This window comes from Salvia splendens, chromosome 19 (genome assembly GCF_004379255.2).
Source record: "Salvia splendens isolate huo1 chromosome 19, SspV2, whole genome shotgun sequence".
Classification (NCBI taxonomy): Eukaryota; Viridiplantae; Streptophyta; class Magnoliopsida; order Lamiales; family Lamiaceae; genus Salvia; species Salvia splendens.
This window is the reverse complement of record NC_056050.1, coordinates 27,925,522-27,940,937: the sequence shown is the minus strand read 5'-3', so window position 1 is coordinate 27,940,937 and position 15,416 is coordinate 27,925,522. Positions and strand designations below refer to the sequence as shown.

The following is a 15,416-nucleotide window of genomic DNA, read 5'->3' as shown; positions in this document are numbered from 1 at the left end:
TGTATCTATACATAAAAGATTGCAAGTGGCGTATGTTGCAAATATTTTGTCAATTTCTACTGCAAATCCATTAATGCACATTTAATGTTGTATATGATAAGGTTCACATTTAATATTGTATATGATAAGGTTCATTAATGCACATTTAATGTATCCGATAATGTTGATCCTCTAGGATCCGCCCTCTCCCTTTTAATTTTATTTTATTTGCTTATTAATTTAATTATTTGAGTATTTATTCACTTGTTTATTTAATTTGGTGTAGAAAAAAAAACCCCGTTTAAGCTCGTGGCTTTGGTGTAGGAAAACAAATAACATCCATAGTCTTCCCTGATGATGTACCGGACTTTCTTGGAGTACGAGCACGACCGTTGAACGGGCTGCGTGAACTTTTCCCCAATTGTAAGGATTTGATAAAATAGTAATTTAGCGAACTTCGGAGAAATGTCGGACATTAAAAATTTTTATTTGGTGTTACCTTTTTTTTTACTTGAAATATTCGTTCGAGAACGAAGCAACGATTATTTATAATTCCAAGATCAATTATTATACATGAAAACGGCAGATTTCGAATACTACAACGATCACTTATTATTTATCTTTAGGCTAATAATAATAAGGTACGAAAGTTTGGGTTGTTACAAAATTTCTGTAAACAACTAGTTTAATAACTCAAACTCGTGGTCTTTGGTAATGCTTTTATTAATGAGTACATACTACACCCTAGCCCCTAGGATTGTTAAACCCTTAAGGAAAATAAGAAACGTGCGCCGAACATCCAAACACGGCACAACATAAATTAAACCGGTCAGGATAAATGTTCATTACAGATAACAAATGATGCATTACAGAACCTAAACTACCCATTATACTATACAATATGTACATTATGTGTATCAGTGACAAAAAACTACCTAGCCGCTACGACTATGGAACCCTAGATGAATGACTGCAGCTCGAGTATTTGGACAACGTTTTCTAGACTTAGAACATACTACACCCTAGCCTCAGGGATTGCTAAACCCTTTGGTAAAACAAGGAATGTGCGACGAACATTCAAACACGGCCATACATTAAATTAAACAGGGAGGATTCCCTCGCTATGCTCCCTAAACCCTAGATCATTGACTGAAACTCGTGGACTTGGACGATGTTTTTAATTTGTACATAGTAAACCTTAGCCGCGATGATTCCTAACTCATTGGTGTCAACGAGACCGGTGTGTCGAGCAGTGAAACTAGACGAATAATATATTACTCATGACTTTGGTAAACAAAACAAAACATTGCATACGCTAGCCTAATCTACCAAATCTGAATTTCTGTGAAACAATATGAGTACAAATCGTTGCAACGGATAAAATATGTACCTTCTTCCATTGTTCAGCAAAACAAAAGCACCGACGAAGCGCTCTAAGAAATCGGCGACGTCTGCCACAAATACACAAACGGTATTCCTCACTAAACAAAACCAGCGGTGAACTTCAGACGTAATGATATCAATGGAGTATAGATGCATAAATTTTTGGGAGAGAAGAGATATTGAAAACGTGATCTGCAATGATAATAACCGCAGAGATTTAGGGAGAGGAAATCATGGGAGTTACCATAACAAACAACTTTGCATATATCGAATATAGCCTTTTTCAATTTTTTTAATGGTTATAATTTAAATTCAGTTGGCAATATTTGGGGCAGTTAGATCTCCAGATTGAATGGATGAGATTGAAAAGAATAATAGAATAAAAGATACAAAAATGAAATGAATACATCTATATATATATATGAGTAAAAGTCCTTTTTGGTCCTAAACATATGGCGATTTTTTGATTTTGGTCCAAAATATTATCTTTTGAATTATTCGGTCCCTCACATTTGTAATCGGATCACATTTAGTCCGAAATGGACAGAACTGTTAAAATTTAACATCGCCTCCGACCGTGCCGCCCTCCGCGCCGCCGTGGGTGGCCGCGTCCTCCTCTGGAACCTTTCCAGCCCTACCCCCTGCGCCTGGCCCGGCGTCAACTGCTCCCCTGACAACTCCTCCGTCGTCGAGCTCCACTTCCCCGGAATGGGCCTCTCAAGCGAGCTCCCCCCAAATCCTTCTCCAACATGACCAATCTGCAGACTCTTAGCCTCCGCTACAACGCCCTCTCCGGCCCCCTCCCGCCCGACCTCTTCACCTCCCTCCGCAATCTCTACCTGCAGCACAATTTCTTCACCGGCGAGCTTCCCCAAACCCTCTTCTCCCTCACCTCGCTGGTGCGGCTCAATCTAGCAGAGAACAACTTATCCGACCCGATTTCGCCGGGTTTCACCAATTTGACTCGGTTAGGAACTCTCTATTTGCATAAAAACCGCTTCTCCGGCCCGATCCCCGCCCTAGATCTGCCCGCCCTAGTTCAATTCGATGTTTCCAGCAATAACCTAATGGGCTCAATCCCCAATTCCCTTTCGAAAAACCCTTAATCCTCATTCCTCGGCAATTCACTCTGCGGCGAGCCTCTCAATTCGTGCGGAAACGCTAATCCGAAGAATAAGAAGCTCTCTGCCGGAGCGATTGCCGGCATTGTGATCGCCTCCGTCGTCGCGGTTTTCGTTGACCGTTAAATTTTAACAGTTCCGTCCATTTCGGACTAAATGTGATCCGATTTCAAATGTGAAGGACCGAATAATTCAAAAGATAATGTTTTGGACCAAAATAAAAAAACATCATATGTTTAGGAACAAAAATGACCTTTACTCTATATATATATATATATATATATATATAGGGGAGCGTTATTCTCCTATTCATCCCTTAGATCCTTTATTCTTCTTAATATGGGCCGTTAGATCTCATTCATCAACGGTCCAGATGATCTGCATTATTACACTATAATGGTGCATTATTAGTCGATGTGCATTATTCAACTGAAAATCTGCATTATTACGCTATAATGGTGCATTATTAGTCGGTGTGCATTATTCAACTGAAAATCTGCATTATTAAATGACACGTGGCATCAATCTAACCGTTGGATGACAAAATCGTGGGGCTGAGATCAAGAAGGAAAAAAGAGGAAATATGCAAAAAGGAAATGAATACATCCCTATATATATATATATAGAGTAGTGATCTATGGCAAATACACCTTAACCAAATAACTAGAGAACAAATCATAGCCACAAGATCAAAAAAATCAAGGGCTAGTATTAATTTTCGAATTTAAGGAGATATTAGTTCCATTAATCATAAATTTACTCTATAATAAAAATGCAGGGGTATTATGGTCAAAAGTACATATCATAATTTATAATAAAAATGTGGGGTGCTCGGTGGTGGAGCCGTGGGCGGCGGTGGGTGTGCGGGTTCGTGGCGGCGGTGGTGCTGATCGGGAACAACAGGCTGGCGGAGAAGGTGAAGTTCGACAACCCGCTGGACTTCTTCACCATTGCCACCTTTGATTTTTCCAAATACGAAATTCATGAACTTCTTCACCTTGGGGCTTGCATCTTCCCCGAACACGTCGAAGAGCGTCGGTCGCAACTTCCCCACATCGATATCTTTCTTGCCAGTTTTCTGCTTCAGCAACTCGATCAGCGTTGAGATCGGCAGAGATTTGTTCTTCACACCTTCTACTTCTTCCTCTTCCTCGTTGTCTTTGCTTTGGCCAAGTCCAACTTTCCTGCGCAGGTAGTTTCTGAAACCTCCAGATTCCTTCTCATCTTCATCTTCATCATCATCATCATCCCCACTCTTCCTATGACTCTCTCCGATCTGCTCCTTTGATTCATCAATCAGCCCTCCGCTGTGGCATGAATCCGACACGATCGTGATCTGGCAACCGCTCGGCACTTTGTCGACCAAATCTCTGAAATCATCATGTGTTTTGTGATGTGTTTTGTGAACAAGAGTGAAGTAAAATCATAATAAGAGTGATGTGTTTTGTAAACAAGAGTGAAGTAAAATCATAATAAGAGTGATGTGATTTGTAAACAATAGTGAAGTAAAATCATAATAAGAGTGATGTGCTTTGTGAACAAGAGTGAAGTAAAATCATAATAAGAGTGATGTAAAATCATAATAAGAGTGATGTGCTTTGTAAACAAGAGTAAAGTAAAATCATAATAAGAGTGATGTGGTTTGTGAACAAGAGTGAAATAAAATCATACTAAGAGTGATGTGCTTTGTAAAGAGAGTGAAGTAAAATCATAATAAGAATGATGTATTTTGTAACAAGAGTGAAGTAAAATCATGCTAAGAGTGATGTGTTTTGTAAACAAGAGTGAAGTAAAATCATAATAAGAGTGAAGTGTTTTGTTAACAAAAGTGAAGTAAAATCATGCTAAGAGTGATATGTTTTGTTGACAAGAGTGAAGTAAAATCATAATAAGAGTGATGTGTTTTGTTAACAAGAGTGAAGTAAAATCATAATAAGAGTGATGTGGTTTGTGAACAAGAGTGAAGTAAATCATAATAAGAGTGATGTGCTTTGTGAACGAGAGTGAAGTAAAATCATAATAAGAGTGATGTGGTTTGTGAACAAGAGTGAAGTAAAATCATAATAAGAGTGATGTGGTTTGTGAACAAGAGTGAAGTAAAATCATAATAAGAGTGATGTGTTTTGTGAACAAGAGTGAAATAAAATCATAATAAGAGTGATGTGTTTTGTGAACAAGAGTGAAGTAAAATCATAATAAGAGTGATAACAAGAGTGAAGTAAAATCATAATAAGAGTGATGATATGTTTTGTAAACAAGAGTGAAGTAAAATCATAATAAGAGTGATGTGGTTTGTAAACAAGAGTGAAGTAAAATCATAATTAGAGTGATGTGCTTTGTAAACAAGAGTGAAGTAAAATCATAATAAGAGTGATGTGCTTTGTAAACAAGAGTGAAGTAGATTATGCTAATAGTGATGTGTTTTGTTAACAAGAGTGAAGTAAAATCATAATTAATGCTTTAAGAAATTCCACTAAAATCCAAAGTCCGTTAAAAATGTCTGCTATTTTTCAATACTTTTGTAGTAGAAATCTAGTCTTTAAAGTCATTGCTACTTTCAAGAATTGAACTTTATTAAAAATAATGGTATATTTATTGGCTATTTAAATCATTTGACACTATATATTTCATATTCCACCTCCACAATCCTTGCCAAAATCACATATATTTTCTTCTTAAAAAAATGAATATGCAGATTCCATCATATTCATCATCACAATATGTACATAACGCAATTTGAAGCTGCAATCTTCCTTCCAAACTGCATTTCTCCCCAATTTCATATCAACAAATAGGACTCCCCTTCTTCCTTTCTGCTTGCGATCGAGAAATACTAATTGTTAGCTAGAGAGAGAAAGAAATAGAGAGAGAAGAGAAGTAATTAATTTCCAGCTTAAGCGTCTGATCTTCACCATGTCTGTGGCGGCGGCGGCGGCGAGCGGGAGCGGAGGGATGGACGACGACGATGACAAGAAGAGGAAGCGAGCTCTGTCCGTAGATGCTCCAGATCCATTAAGTGAGAGCAGCGATAATACTGATGATGAATCTGCTCCAATTAACAGCGTTTGAGCTCGGCGGCGGAGGCTGGGAAGAGGAGGAAGAGAGGGTAGAGGAAAAGGTGCGTGAATAGAAGCCCCATTTTTGAAATTGGAGTTGAAAATTTGAAGGAGCCGGTTGAAGTTGAATTTAGTTTCCAAAAATACCCTTATTAATTACTTTTTGTTTAAAATATGTAAAAATAGCTAAGCCATAGGATTAATTTGGAGTATTAAGATGTGTGGCTGAGATTTGTTCTCTAGTTATACACTTAAAATTAGTTATATCTTGATCACTAACCTACCGGAAGAGATCACCTCATGCATTATATACTACATTTGCTAATACACCATTATAAAGTGGACAAGTGGAACCCATATTTATGGTAAAATCTATTTTCAATACAACCTCTCTCATATTTCCTCTCTTTACCATTTTTAATCTAAATGGGTTAACTCTTTTTATAAATAATTGTATTAGTAATTAGCATTTCTAAATATTTTTATTACGAAGAGAATTATGCTTATTATGAGATCAGTTTATGAATTATGAATCTATTTAAACCTAATTAATTAGCCACATGATGTCTTTCTATAATCTAAGCAAATACACTTGTTTATACACGAATGTGTTCTTCTTTGCGAAGAAAGTAATGTGAAAAATGATATTTTGTATATGATATATATAGCTAAACAACTTAAAGCACATGAACTTTAGAGTGAAAAATAATCACAACAAAAATTTAATCTTTGAATAAGTCATGCAATATTTGTTATTTTTATAGGAATCATTTGTATCGTGAAATTTGTTTCAATAAACTATGAAAAATTAAGAAAATAATAAAAGAAAATTTATTTTGAAACAATCACTAAAAACTTATATTGCCATTTTATATTTTAAAATAATCAAAATACTAATATTATACATCCTCGGTATTTAGCATATGATATATCATAGCTATGAAATCATGGAGAATAAATCATTTGGCTTAAGTAGAAATCTTAATAATAAATTCGTTCAGAATAAGTAGCAATGTGATATTATTAGTATTTTTTTTAAATGAGATAACACAATTACTTTGATTAAAATAGTAGAAATAGAAAATAAAAGAGAGACAGTCATGGAAGGCTAAAGAGATTATGTTAGAAATAGATTTTATTTCCCTCAATATAAATTTACATGTCCACTTTATAGTGGTGTATTAGCAAATGTAATATATAGTGTAGGAGGTGATCCATTCCGCCTACCTCTCTATATATATATATATATGCATTATATCAAGACATCATCAACACACCAATTCTCTCCACATTCCACATTCCACATTCCACATTCCACATCCACCTCTTGACAACCGAGCATCAATCTTCGGGTTTTTCAGGAGAGCCGACTTTCCGTCGAAGGTAATTACTCTCTCTCTCTCTATATATATTCAGAGTTGTCAGCATTGATCTCGTTGTAGTGTGGATTTTTGGAGTTATTCTATGACTTCTATCGGTTTGCAGTTAAATAGAAATCCAATTGCTATATTATCCTGATTTGAGCTGGTATCAGTTACTTCAATTTCACAACAAGGATATAAATTCGACAGGATCAAATGGGTGAAAGCATGGATTTTGTTAAATGGCTAGGGCAAGACATGTCACTGAAGATCTTTACGTCTTTGGATGACCCCTTTGATCTTATTCGGACGAGTGCGGTTTCGCGGTCTTGGCGCGAGTTTGGTGAGCTCGCTTTCGTCAATTATGCTATATAGTTGTTTCATCAATGTTAATTTCGTGTTCTCCACTGTAGACCTAGCTACATTTTAATGAATTTTGTATTTTATTTATTAAAAGGGTGAGCTTGATTTTACTTCAGTGATTGGTAATGGCCTATGTAAGATGCTTTGTTTGAGGAAGTGTCCGGAAGTGGCAAGTTTTGTCCGTGTTGTTGTAGTTGAACCTAGGGGAACAGGTGTGGGAGGTTCCGGTGAATGGGATTGTCTAGAGAGGGAGCACAGAGTGTATGCACCCTTAGGTAGAGAGCTTATCACTTCTGGCGGAGAAAGTTGCATAACGGAAGCTGTCTGTGCGTCTAGTACGGATCACTATCCAGACGAAAGCGTCAATAATACTCTGGAACCAAGTGATGGTCACGGGGCTTCGTATTGGTCAAGCAAGGGTGCAACTGATCCCTCTGCTTCAGAGACTTTGATTTATAAACTGGCTTCTCAGCTATGTCTGGTCACCGAGTTACATGTGCATCCATTTCAAGGTAGTTATTCGCCATTTTGTACTAATTTTCAATTCCCGATCCAATGTTTGCTTGACTGATTGCTTGAATTTCTTCAATCAGCATATTTTCAGTTTGGCTTCCCCATATATTCACCCATGGCTGTGAGGTTTCACATGGGGTATTCCAAGGATCCTCTGGAGATAGACAATGAAGAAACAGAATACCATGATGAAATGTTTGTATGGACATATAGCTCACCAGAATTCCCAATGGCTCAGGTAACTTTCTGGGGATTTCTTCGATTTCGCTCTTGTTTGATTTCATGCAAAAAATAGTAAGTATTATAGATATGCTTCTGCGTTGACGAGCCTAGCTGTTTCCTTTTTCTTACAGGTTTTTGGATTAAATTTTGTCGTATTAAGGAAGTTGGCAAGTTATTCTTTCTAGGACTGGCCATATTAGTCGTTTATGTATTGCATATCTTGATCAATTTCTCTCTCATGTTTTGATGCATGGAATTCGTTTTGTTAATGGATTGTAGGAAAATTTATTGCAAAAGTTTAAGCTTCCCAAACCCATTCTTTGCATTGGAGGAATCCTTAAAGTGGAGCTGTTAGGAAGATTGCAGACTCAAGAAACGGACGGATTATACTATACATGGTAAAGCTGTTCTTTCCTCGAATCACATAGTTTTTACCAATTAGAAATTCCTACTGCATTGCTTTTGGAGGAGGACGCATTCTCATTCCAATAAATTCGTTTATTGTGTCACAGCATCGATCATGTTCAAGCTATTGGACTACCACTCTCCCCTGCATTTGACGTGGAAATGATTGGCGACACAGGAAAATGCACCCTCAAGTACAACCCCTCTGTAGACATCTCAGAAACGGAGTCAAGTAGCCATGGTGCAGGACCCCTAATAGACGCCTACGACTCTGATAATGAGTATCTCAATTAGTCACAGTTTTCCTGATTGATATACCATCCATCCTCATATGCTTTTCGTTTCGGTATCTCATATCCTTTGACATCTTTTGCTACTTAAATAGGGAATGATTTACTGATTCTGATACACCAGAGTGTATGGACACGAAATGGTGTAAAATACTAGGTCATATACTATGTAATTTTGATTTTTTATTACTTGGTAAGACCACTGACTAATATGTTTGTTTTGGACCTGGTGATGATCTGCTGGTTAGTGATATAACTCAATTGGTATACACTTGGATGAAATAGCATTTGAGAGACTTATGCACTTCTTTTTGACATAATTTTTTGTTCGAAATGTTCTTTCATCATTTGTGGTCCTTTTGCAATGGAGTCGTATCATTTGAGACACTTTTGACCTATTTCTTAGACTTCTTGATGCTATAAATTACATGGGTTAGAATTATCACAAATAATTACCACGTGGATAAAATTATGTAAAGTTAAAACATCCAATGGTCAAGAAATTTCGATGTGTGTTATAATTGTAACCATTCAATATTTATGTATTTCCTTACAAACACAGAGAGATTAGAGTTAAGACTAACAATTTTTCATGAATAATATTGATCGATTAATCGCTTCTTACCTTGTTTGGGGTGGTTTCTAAATCAAATACCTACAAGGCCGGTCTGATTATAACTGAACCCGAAATTCAGAATTAGGCATTAGATCAAAATTGGTGCGTGGATTAAGGGCGACATCAACCTAAATTTAGAACTATAGGGACCACTTTGAAATGAATCCCAAAAGTGAAGGATGTTTATGCAAATCTGCAATGTCAAAGGCGTTCTGGTTAAACCTCTGCAGTCAATCAGCAGTTTATGCATTCCTCTCTCTGCTGCCACCTCTGCAGTTTATCCCTCCGCCGCCGCTTTTTCCATCCGATGGGGGAACCCGCCGCCGCCACACAACCAGCATTCGCCAAAGACGAATCGTATCTTCAATCCGTCACCCCCAAACGCATTGCCCTATTCGAATCACTCCAAAATGAGCAGAAGCTCAAGCGAATGGCGCTTGACGACGAGAAAATCCTGTAATTTCCGCTATCAATTCTCCTTTTTGCGTTTATGTAGCTGTTGACTTTCCATTTCTAGCTTGCTTAACGCTATGACTGTAGGATTACATTGCCGGATGGGAAGGTCAAGGAAGGGAGGAAATGGAGCACCTCACCCTTTGATGTGGCGAAGGAGATTTCAAAGAGCTTGGCGTCGAACGCGCTGATTGCTAAGGTGAATGGGGTATTGTGGGATATGAATCGGCCTCTGGAGGAAGATTGCAAGCTTGCGCTGTTTACTTTTGACACCGACGAAGGGCGCGATACGTTCTGGCATTCGAGTGCGCACATTCTCGGCGAAGTAAGACTTCACGAGCCTCATGGTTTTGTTTATTGAAAGATATGAGTTTGCTTGATCTGATCATGAATCATGTTATTGGTTTGGGTTTTTCCAGTCATTGGAGCAGACATATGGATGTAGACTGTGCATTGGCCCTTGTACCACCAGAGGGGAGGTGAATTTTGTGATTTTCCTTACTGCCTTGTTATCTCACACAGCTTATGTCGAACTGACTCAATAATTTGCAGGGATTTTACTATGATGCATTTTATGGCGATTTGGGATTGAACGAGGAGCACTTCAAAAATATTGAAGCAGCTGCCAAGAAAGCTGTTGATGTATGAGCTCTCTTCTACTCTTAAAAATAAATATAGGATTTGTATGGTAGTCAACTTAAGTAGTTACTTGGTCCTATCCTATGATGTTATCTGTGACATGCATTTGTGCTGGTAACTTAGTTGCTTCGACATTGACTTGTCTTTTCCTCGTCCACCTACCTATATAGTATATGTGTATACCGTTTTATTTTACATTTCAGGGTAATCAACTAATCAAAAATGCTCCTTTTGCATTAGGAAAAACAACCTTTCGAGCGCATTGAAGTCACAAGGCAACAGGCCATCGACATGTTTTCTGATAATCCTTTCAAGGTCATTATACTCCTATTCATCTATGTATTTCTATTCTTTGAATTAGCTCTATGCCACTTGTTTATGACCTTTTCTTCCCATCCTTTCATCAGGTTGAAATTATTAAAGATTTACCTGAAGATAAAACTATAACGGTATACAGATGTGGTCCTTTGGTTGATCTGTGTCGTGGACCGCACATACCAAGTACTGCTTTTGTGAAAGCGTTTAGTTGCTTGAAGGTGGGATCTTCTGTCTGTTGGATGTAAATGCTTGCTGTCAACAAAATTGTTCATTTCTCTTATTCTGTATAATTAGGCTTCATCTGCATATTGGCGTGGAAATAAAGACCGTGAGAGCTTGCAGCGGGTTTATGGCATATCTTTTCCGGACCAAAAACGGTTAAAGGTAACATATTTTTACTTTTCTGTTAACCTGCTGACTTTATGAAGGTGATAACTGTTTGTATTATCAATGTCTCTTGATTTGTTTAGTTGTAATCCTTTCAGGAATATAAGGCCATGATTGAAGAAGCTAAGAAATATGACCACAGAGAACTGACAAAAAAACAAGAACTTTTCTTTTTTCACCCTTTAAGGTAAAAGTTTGAGCTACATGACATTTTGATCTTAATTCAGGATTTTAATTAGATTTCTTTTTCATGCAAGATAGCCCGGGAAGCTGTTTCTTTCTGCCACATGGTTCTCGAGTTTGCAACAAGTTGCTGGAATTTATACGGAGTCAGTACTGGAAGAGAGGTTATGAGGAGGTTAGACTTTAATGGTGACAAGGATGCATTTGGATTTGTTGCCATACAAGTTCTCGATTCATAACCACATATTGCTTGAAATCATTAGGTTTGGACTCCAAATATGTACAATATGCAGCTGTGGGAAACATCTGGTCATGCTGCAAACTACAAGGAGAATATGTTTGTGTTTGAGGTTAGATTATGGTTTTTGGAAGATCATTTGTACTCTATTCATTTTTGTTGGTTATTTGGGGTTGGACTTTTGGTTGCATCTGCTAAATTTGTTGTGGTATGTGTTTTGATGTTATTGCAGGTAGAGAAGCAAGAATATGGACTCAAGCCAATGAACTGCCCTGGCCACTGTTTAATATTTGATCATAGAGTGCGTTCATATAGAGGTGGGCCTCTTTCCTTTTTATTACCTTTTTTTACCATGTTGACTATTATGGATGTGCATCAACCTGCAGTTGGGAACCAAAGTCATATCTGTCTGCAATCCATGTAATTAGCGGTTATTAAATTACTATATTAATTTTGGTTTGGGGCTGCATAATTAACTAATGGAAAATAATATTGTATAAGTTGAATTATCATTGCTTTGCTTCCTGTTATATCTACTGATTACATCAACTTTATTCCTGTAATAGCCACTATCTGCATTTCATTGGTCGGGTATGAATGCTAACCATCTTGCTATTACTGTTACATATTGAGAAACTTACGTAAAAGATTTCATGCTTACTGTATGTCCTAGTGCTCTTTTGCATGGAGCTCTTACATGTAGTTCCTTTGTCAATAGATCCTCACAATTTACATTTGCAACTTTTGCAGAGCTTCCACTCCGCCTGGCTGATTTCGGGGTTTTGCATCGCAATGAGGCAAGTGGTGCTCTAACTGGGTTGACCCGCGTGAGGCGATTTCAGCAGGTATATACCTAAAACCTTCTTGTGAAAAGTGATACAGAAGGAACTGTGATCCTGTAAGCCAATTGCTTGTCCTGTGTCTATCTTACATCAATTTTTCATTTTTAACTATTGCCTGTGTTCTATATTAAGGTCCTTGGTTTTCTGTCTTTTGGCCTGATAAAGTTTGCCTACATGAAGCTTGATAATTAGCTTAGTTAAATAGTACTATAGTTTATTAGTAGATGCGATTTTTTTGTGACTCGTTGTGGAGATCTGACTCCAAGGTCTTGATACAGGATGATGCTCATATCTTCTGCAGGGAGTCTCAAGTAAGATCAATTATCTGGCTCTGTACTAGTTTTTTCATTTCGGTACAAAATCTGTCTGACTTTTACCACAATTTTAACAGATTAAGGATGAAGTCAAGGGTGTCTTAGAATTTATCAGTTGCGTTTATGAAATATTTGGCTTCACTTTTGACCTGAAGTTATCGACGGTATGAATCCCAACACTTCTTAATTAAAATACAATTGTGTTCAGGACTTTGCTTGCTTCATGGCCTACAATATGTTTATGAATTGTGTTCAGTGCACAAACCTGAAGTATAGTGGTCCCTAAGTTAGTCATCGTAGTTCTAATTTCTACTCACCTTCGAGTGTCTCCCTGCAAAAATAAAATAGTACTACTACATATATGAAGTACAAAGCACATGTTAGATGAAAGATAATCTAAAATTGATTGTTTGTTCATGTCGCACTCCTTTTACACTTTGCTTTAGTGGTCAGACTTGATACATTGTGGCTAATGTATAGGTTCTTGTTTTAATATTTGTCCAATATCTTGTAGAGGCCAGAGAAATATCTTGGAAATGTAGAAACATGGGAAAGGGCTGAAACTGCTCTTAGAGAAGCACTAAATGAGTTCGGAAAGCCCTGGGAGGTTAGTTTCTTATGAGCTGATATTGCTTTGCCAAACAAATTTTGGTCCACTCTTAAGGCATGCTTTTTTAGAAAAAAGTGATTTCATTTCAATGTCTCCATACTTTTCAACTTTGTCAACTTCTATTTCTAGAACTGATTTCAGATATTCTATTAGATAAATGAAGGTGATGGTGCATTTTATGGGCCGAAGATAGATATCAGTGTTTCTGATGCAATGAGAAGAAAATTCCAGTGTGCAACATTGCAGGTTATTTTATAACCTCCTTTTCCTTATCTTATCATGTAAATGAATAAGTGAAGGATCTAACGAGATTTAACGAACTTTACTTGCAGCAAATTACTCACCCAAACTAAGGGTAGCATTTATAACATTCAAGTACTACCATATTCAATAATTTTTTGGTAGATAAAATAAAACTATTAAGTAATAAACAACAACTGTTATTCTTGGGAACAGAAGTGATGTCTGTGTATGGGTTCTGTAAGGAAAAACCTACAATTTAAAGCTAAAATCCTATTGGCCGAGTATGAGGTTTTTACTAAAACTTGTGCTTGAAAATCTCGTAAGCTGCCATAGGACTAGTGGACCTGGCATTTTGGCATGCTCATGGCCTGTGGGTATGGACCTATGGTCCCTAATATTTTGTATAGCGCAGAAAAAATGTGATGCATCTTAATCTAGGTATGGATTTTTGATCAAGTATTTAACTGTTTCAGTTGGACTTTCAACTCCCTGCGCGTTTCAACTTATCTTACTCCACTGAAGATGAAAGCAAGACCGAAACACCTGTAATGATTCACCGAGCAATTCTTGGTTCTGTTGAACGAATGTTTGCTATACTCTTGGAGCACTACAAGGGGAAGTGGCCTTTTTGGCTAAGCCCACGCCAAGCAATAGTATGCCCTGTTTCTGACAAATCCCTGCCTTATGCCCTAGAGGTTAGTTGCTGGCTTTGTGACAAATATGAGACTCAGAAATTTAACACCAGTTACTTATTTTTCCTCCTTTTTTCTCCACCCCTGGCTCCCCATCCTTTTTGGTTTGCATGTATGTGATGTGCAGATTCTCTAGGTGATTGTGTTCCTTATGCTTGAGATAGTTAAGGGTTTTATTCACGATCACATTTTCATTGATTGTAGATACGCGATCGGATACACGGTGCTGGGTATTATGTTGATGTTGACACAACTGACAGGACAATTAATAAAAAGGTGCGTAGATATCCATTATCTTCATCAGAATGCCTAACTGTTAGGGTTGTTTTAGTCTTATATTGACCAGTAAACTCATAGGGTTTCATTAGAAGTGTGGAGGTTGAAGTTTGACTTTTGTAGTCTCTTTAACCCAGGATGATGATATGTACATATTATACTAAGGTTGGTTTTGGGTGATTATAGGTACGAGAAGCTCAATTGGCTCAGTACAACTATATCTTAGTTGTTGGGGAGAAAGAAGTTGGAACTGGACAGGTGCGCATCTAACTTTAGAATATACACTCATTTTCAAGTCTGCTTTTGAATAGCAAGTCTGTGTACTTACTCAATACTCGCACCCTAATTAATACGATTCCTCCTATGTTTCTTTGCTGCAACCTTATAGAGGTTTATCTTTTCCGGATTGCTAGATTGGGACTATACTTGACAAAATTGCAAATTTTATTCTTGTCGAGTACATTCAAACAAGGCTCGTTGAATCCTTTATCATGCCAATTTTTGTAACTTGTTTCTTATGTACTCACATGTCTTCAGGTGGCTGTGCGAGTCAGAGACAAAAATGAAGCTCCCCTGAAGAATATTGAAGATCTGCTGTTACAATTTAAGGACGAGGTTGCGTCGTTTAGATAGTCAGCTTTCGTACCCAGCAGATGACAGAATTGATGTCCATTGTAATGCCTTTTTTTGACAACAAAACCATATCAAAGTATAGACAACAAAACAGTTTGTGTTTTTTTTTACCGAATTCAAGGTATAACATGTTGGTTTCGTTTGTTGTTAGTAAACATGCCTTAATATTTGAACTTATATTATCACCTCAGTGTAAAAGCTGTGCTTTTCCTCCATCTCAACTAGATCATCTCTTGGAATTCAATACTCTGCAGAAAATCTGGATTTTGGATCATCTGC

At 37.3% G+C, this 15,416-nt stretch overlaps 3 protein-coding genes across 4 annotated transcripts; 2 read left to right on the top strand and 1 right to left on the bottom strand.

Annotated features, from left to right (window-relative positions):
* Positions 1-3,285: 3,285 nt before the first annotated feature.
* Positions 3,286-5,250, bottom strand: LOC121779291 (metacaspase-4-like). The gene is made up of 2 exons (XM_042176598.1): positions 5,210-5,250; positions 3,286-3,853 (listed from the first exon to the last, which is right to left on the bottom strand). Exons 1-2 carry the CDS (start codon positions 5,248-5,250, stop codon positions 3,286-3,288), a joined length of 609 nt encoding a protein of 202 aa, XP_042032532.1.
* Positions 5,251-6,784: 1,534 nt separating this feature from the next.
* LOC121779806 (F-box protein At4g00755-like) lies at positions 6,785-8,975 on the top strand. 2 transcript variants are annotated; one of them, XM_042177241.1, is made up of 6 exons: positions 6,785-6,922; positions 7,111-7,243; positions 7,358-7,775; positions 7,857-8,014; positions 8,278-8,396; positions 8,511-8,975. In XM_042177241.1, exons 2-6 carry the CDS (start codon positions 7,187-7,189, stop codon positions 8,695-8,697), a joined length of 939 nt encoding a protein of 312 aa, XP_042033175.1. In that variant the 5' UTR covers positions 6,785-6,922; positions 7,111-7,186; the 3' UTR covers positions 8,698-8,975. The 2 variants fall into 2 exon arrangements, with proteins under 2 accessions (XP_042033175.1, XP_042033174.1); XM_042177240.1 differs by having other exon boundaries at positions 6,791-6,922; positions 7,380-7,775.
* A 558-nt stretch (positions 8,976-9,533) lies between these two features.
* Positions 9,534-15,314, top strand: LOC121779805 (threonine--tRNA ligase, mitochondrial 1-like). The gene is made up of 20 exons (XM_042177239.1): positions 9,534-9,765; positions 9,850-10,087; positions 10,182-10,241; positions 10,315-10,404; positions 10,642-10,716; positions 10,809-10,937; positions 11,014-11,103; positions 11,205-11,293; positions 11,368-11,464; positions 11,553-11,639; positions 11,760-11,844; positions 12,278-12,372; positions 12,648-12,680; positions 12,761-12,847; positions 13,198-13,290; positions 13,447-13,539; positions 14,010-14,231; positions 14,433-14,504; positions 14,691-14,762; positions 15,042-15,314. Exons 1-20 carry the CDS (start codon positions 9,554-9,556, stop codon positions 15,135-15,137), a joined length of 2,115 nt encoding a protein of 704 aa, XP_042033173.1. The 5' UTR covers positions 9,534-9,553; the 3' UTR covers positions 15,138-15,314.
* The last annotated feature ends 102 nt before the right edge of the window (positions 15,315-15,416 follow it).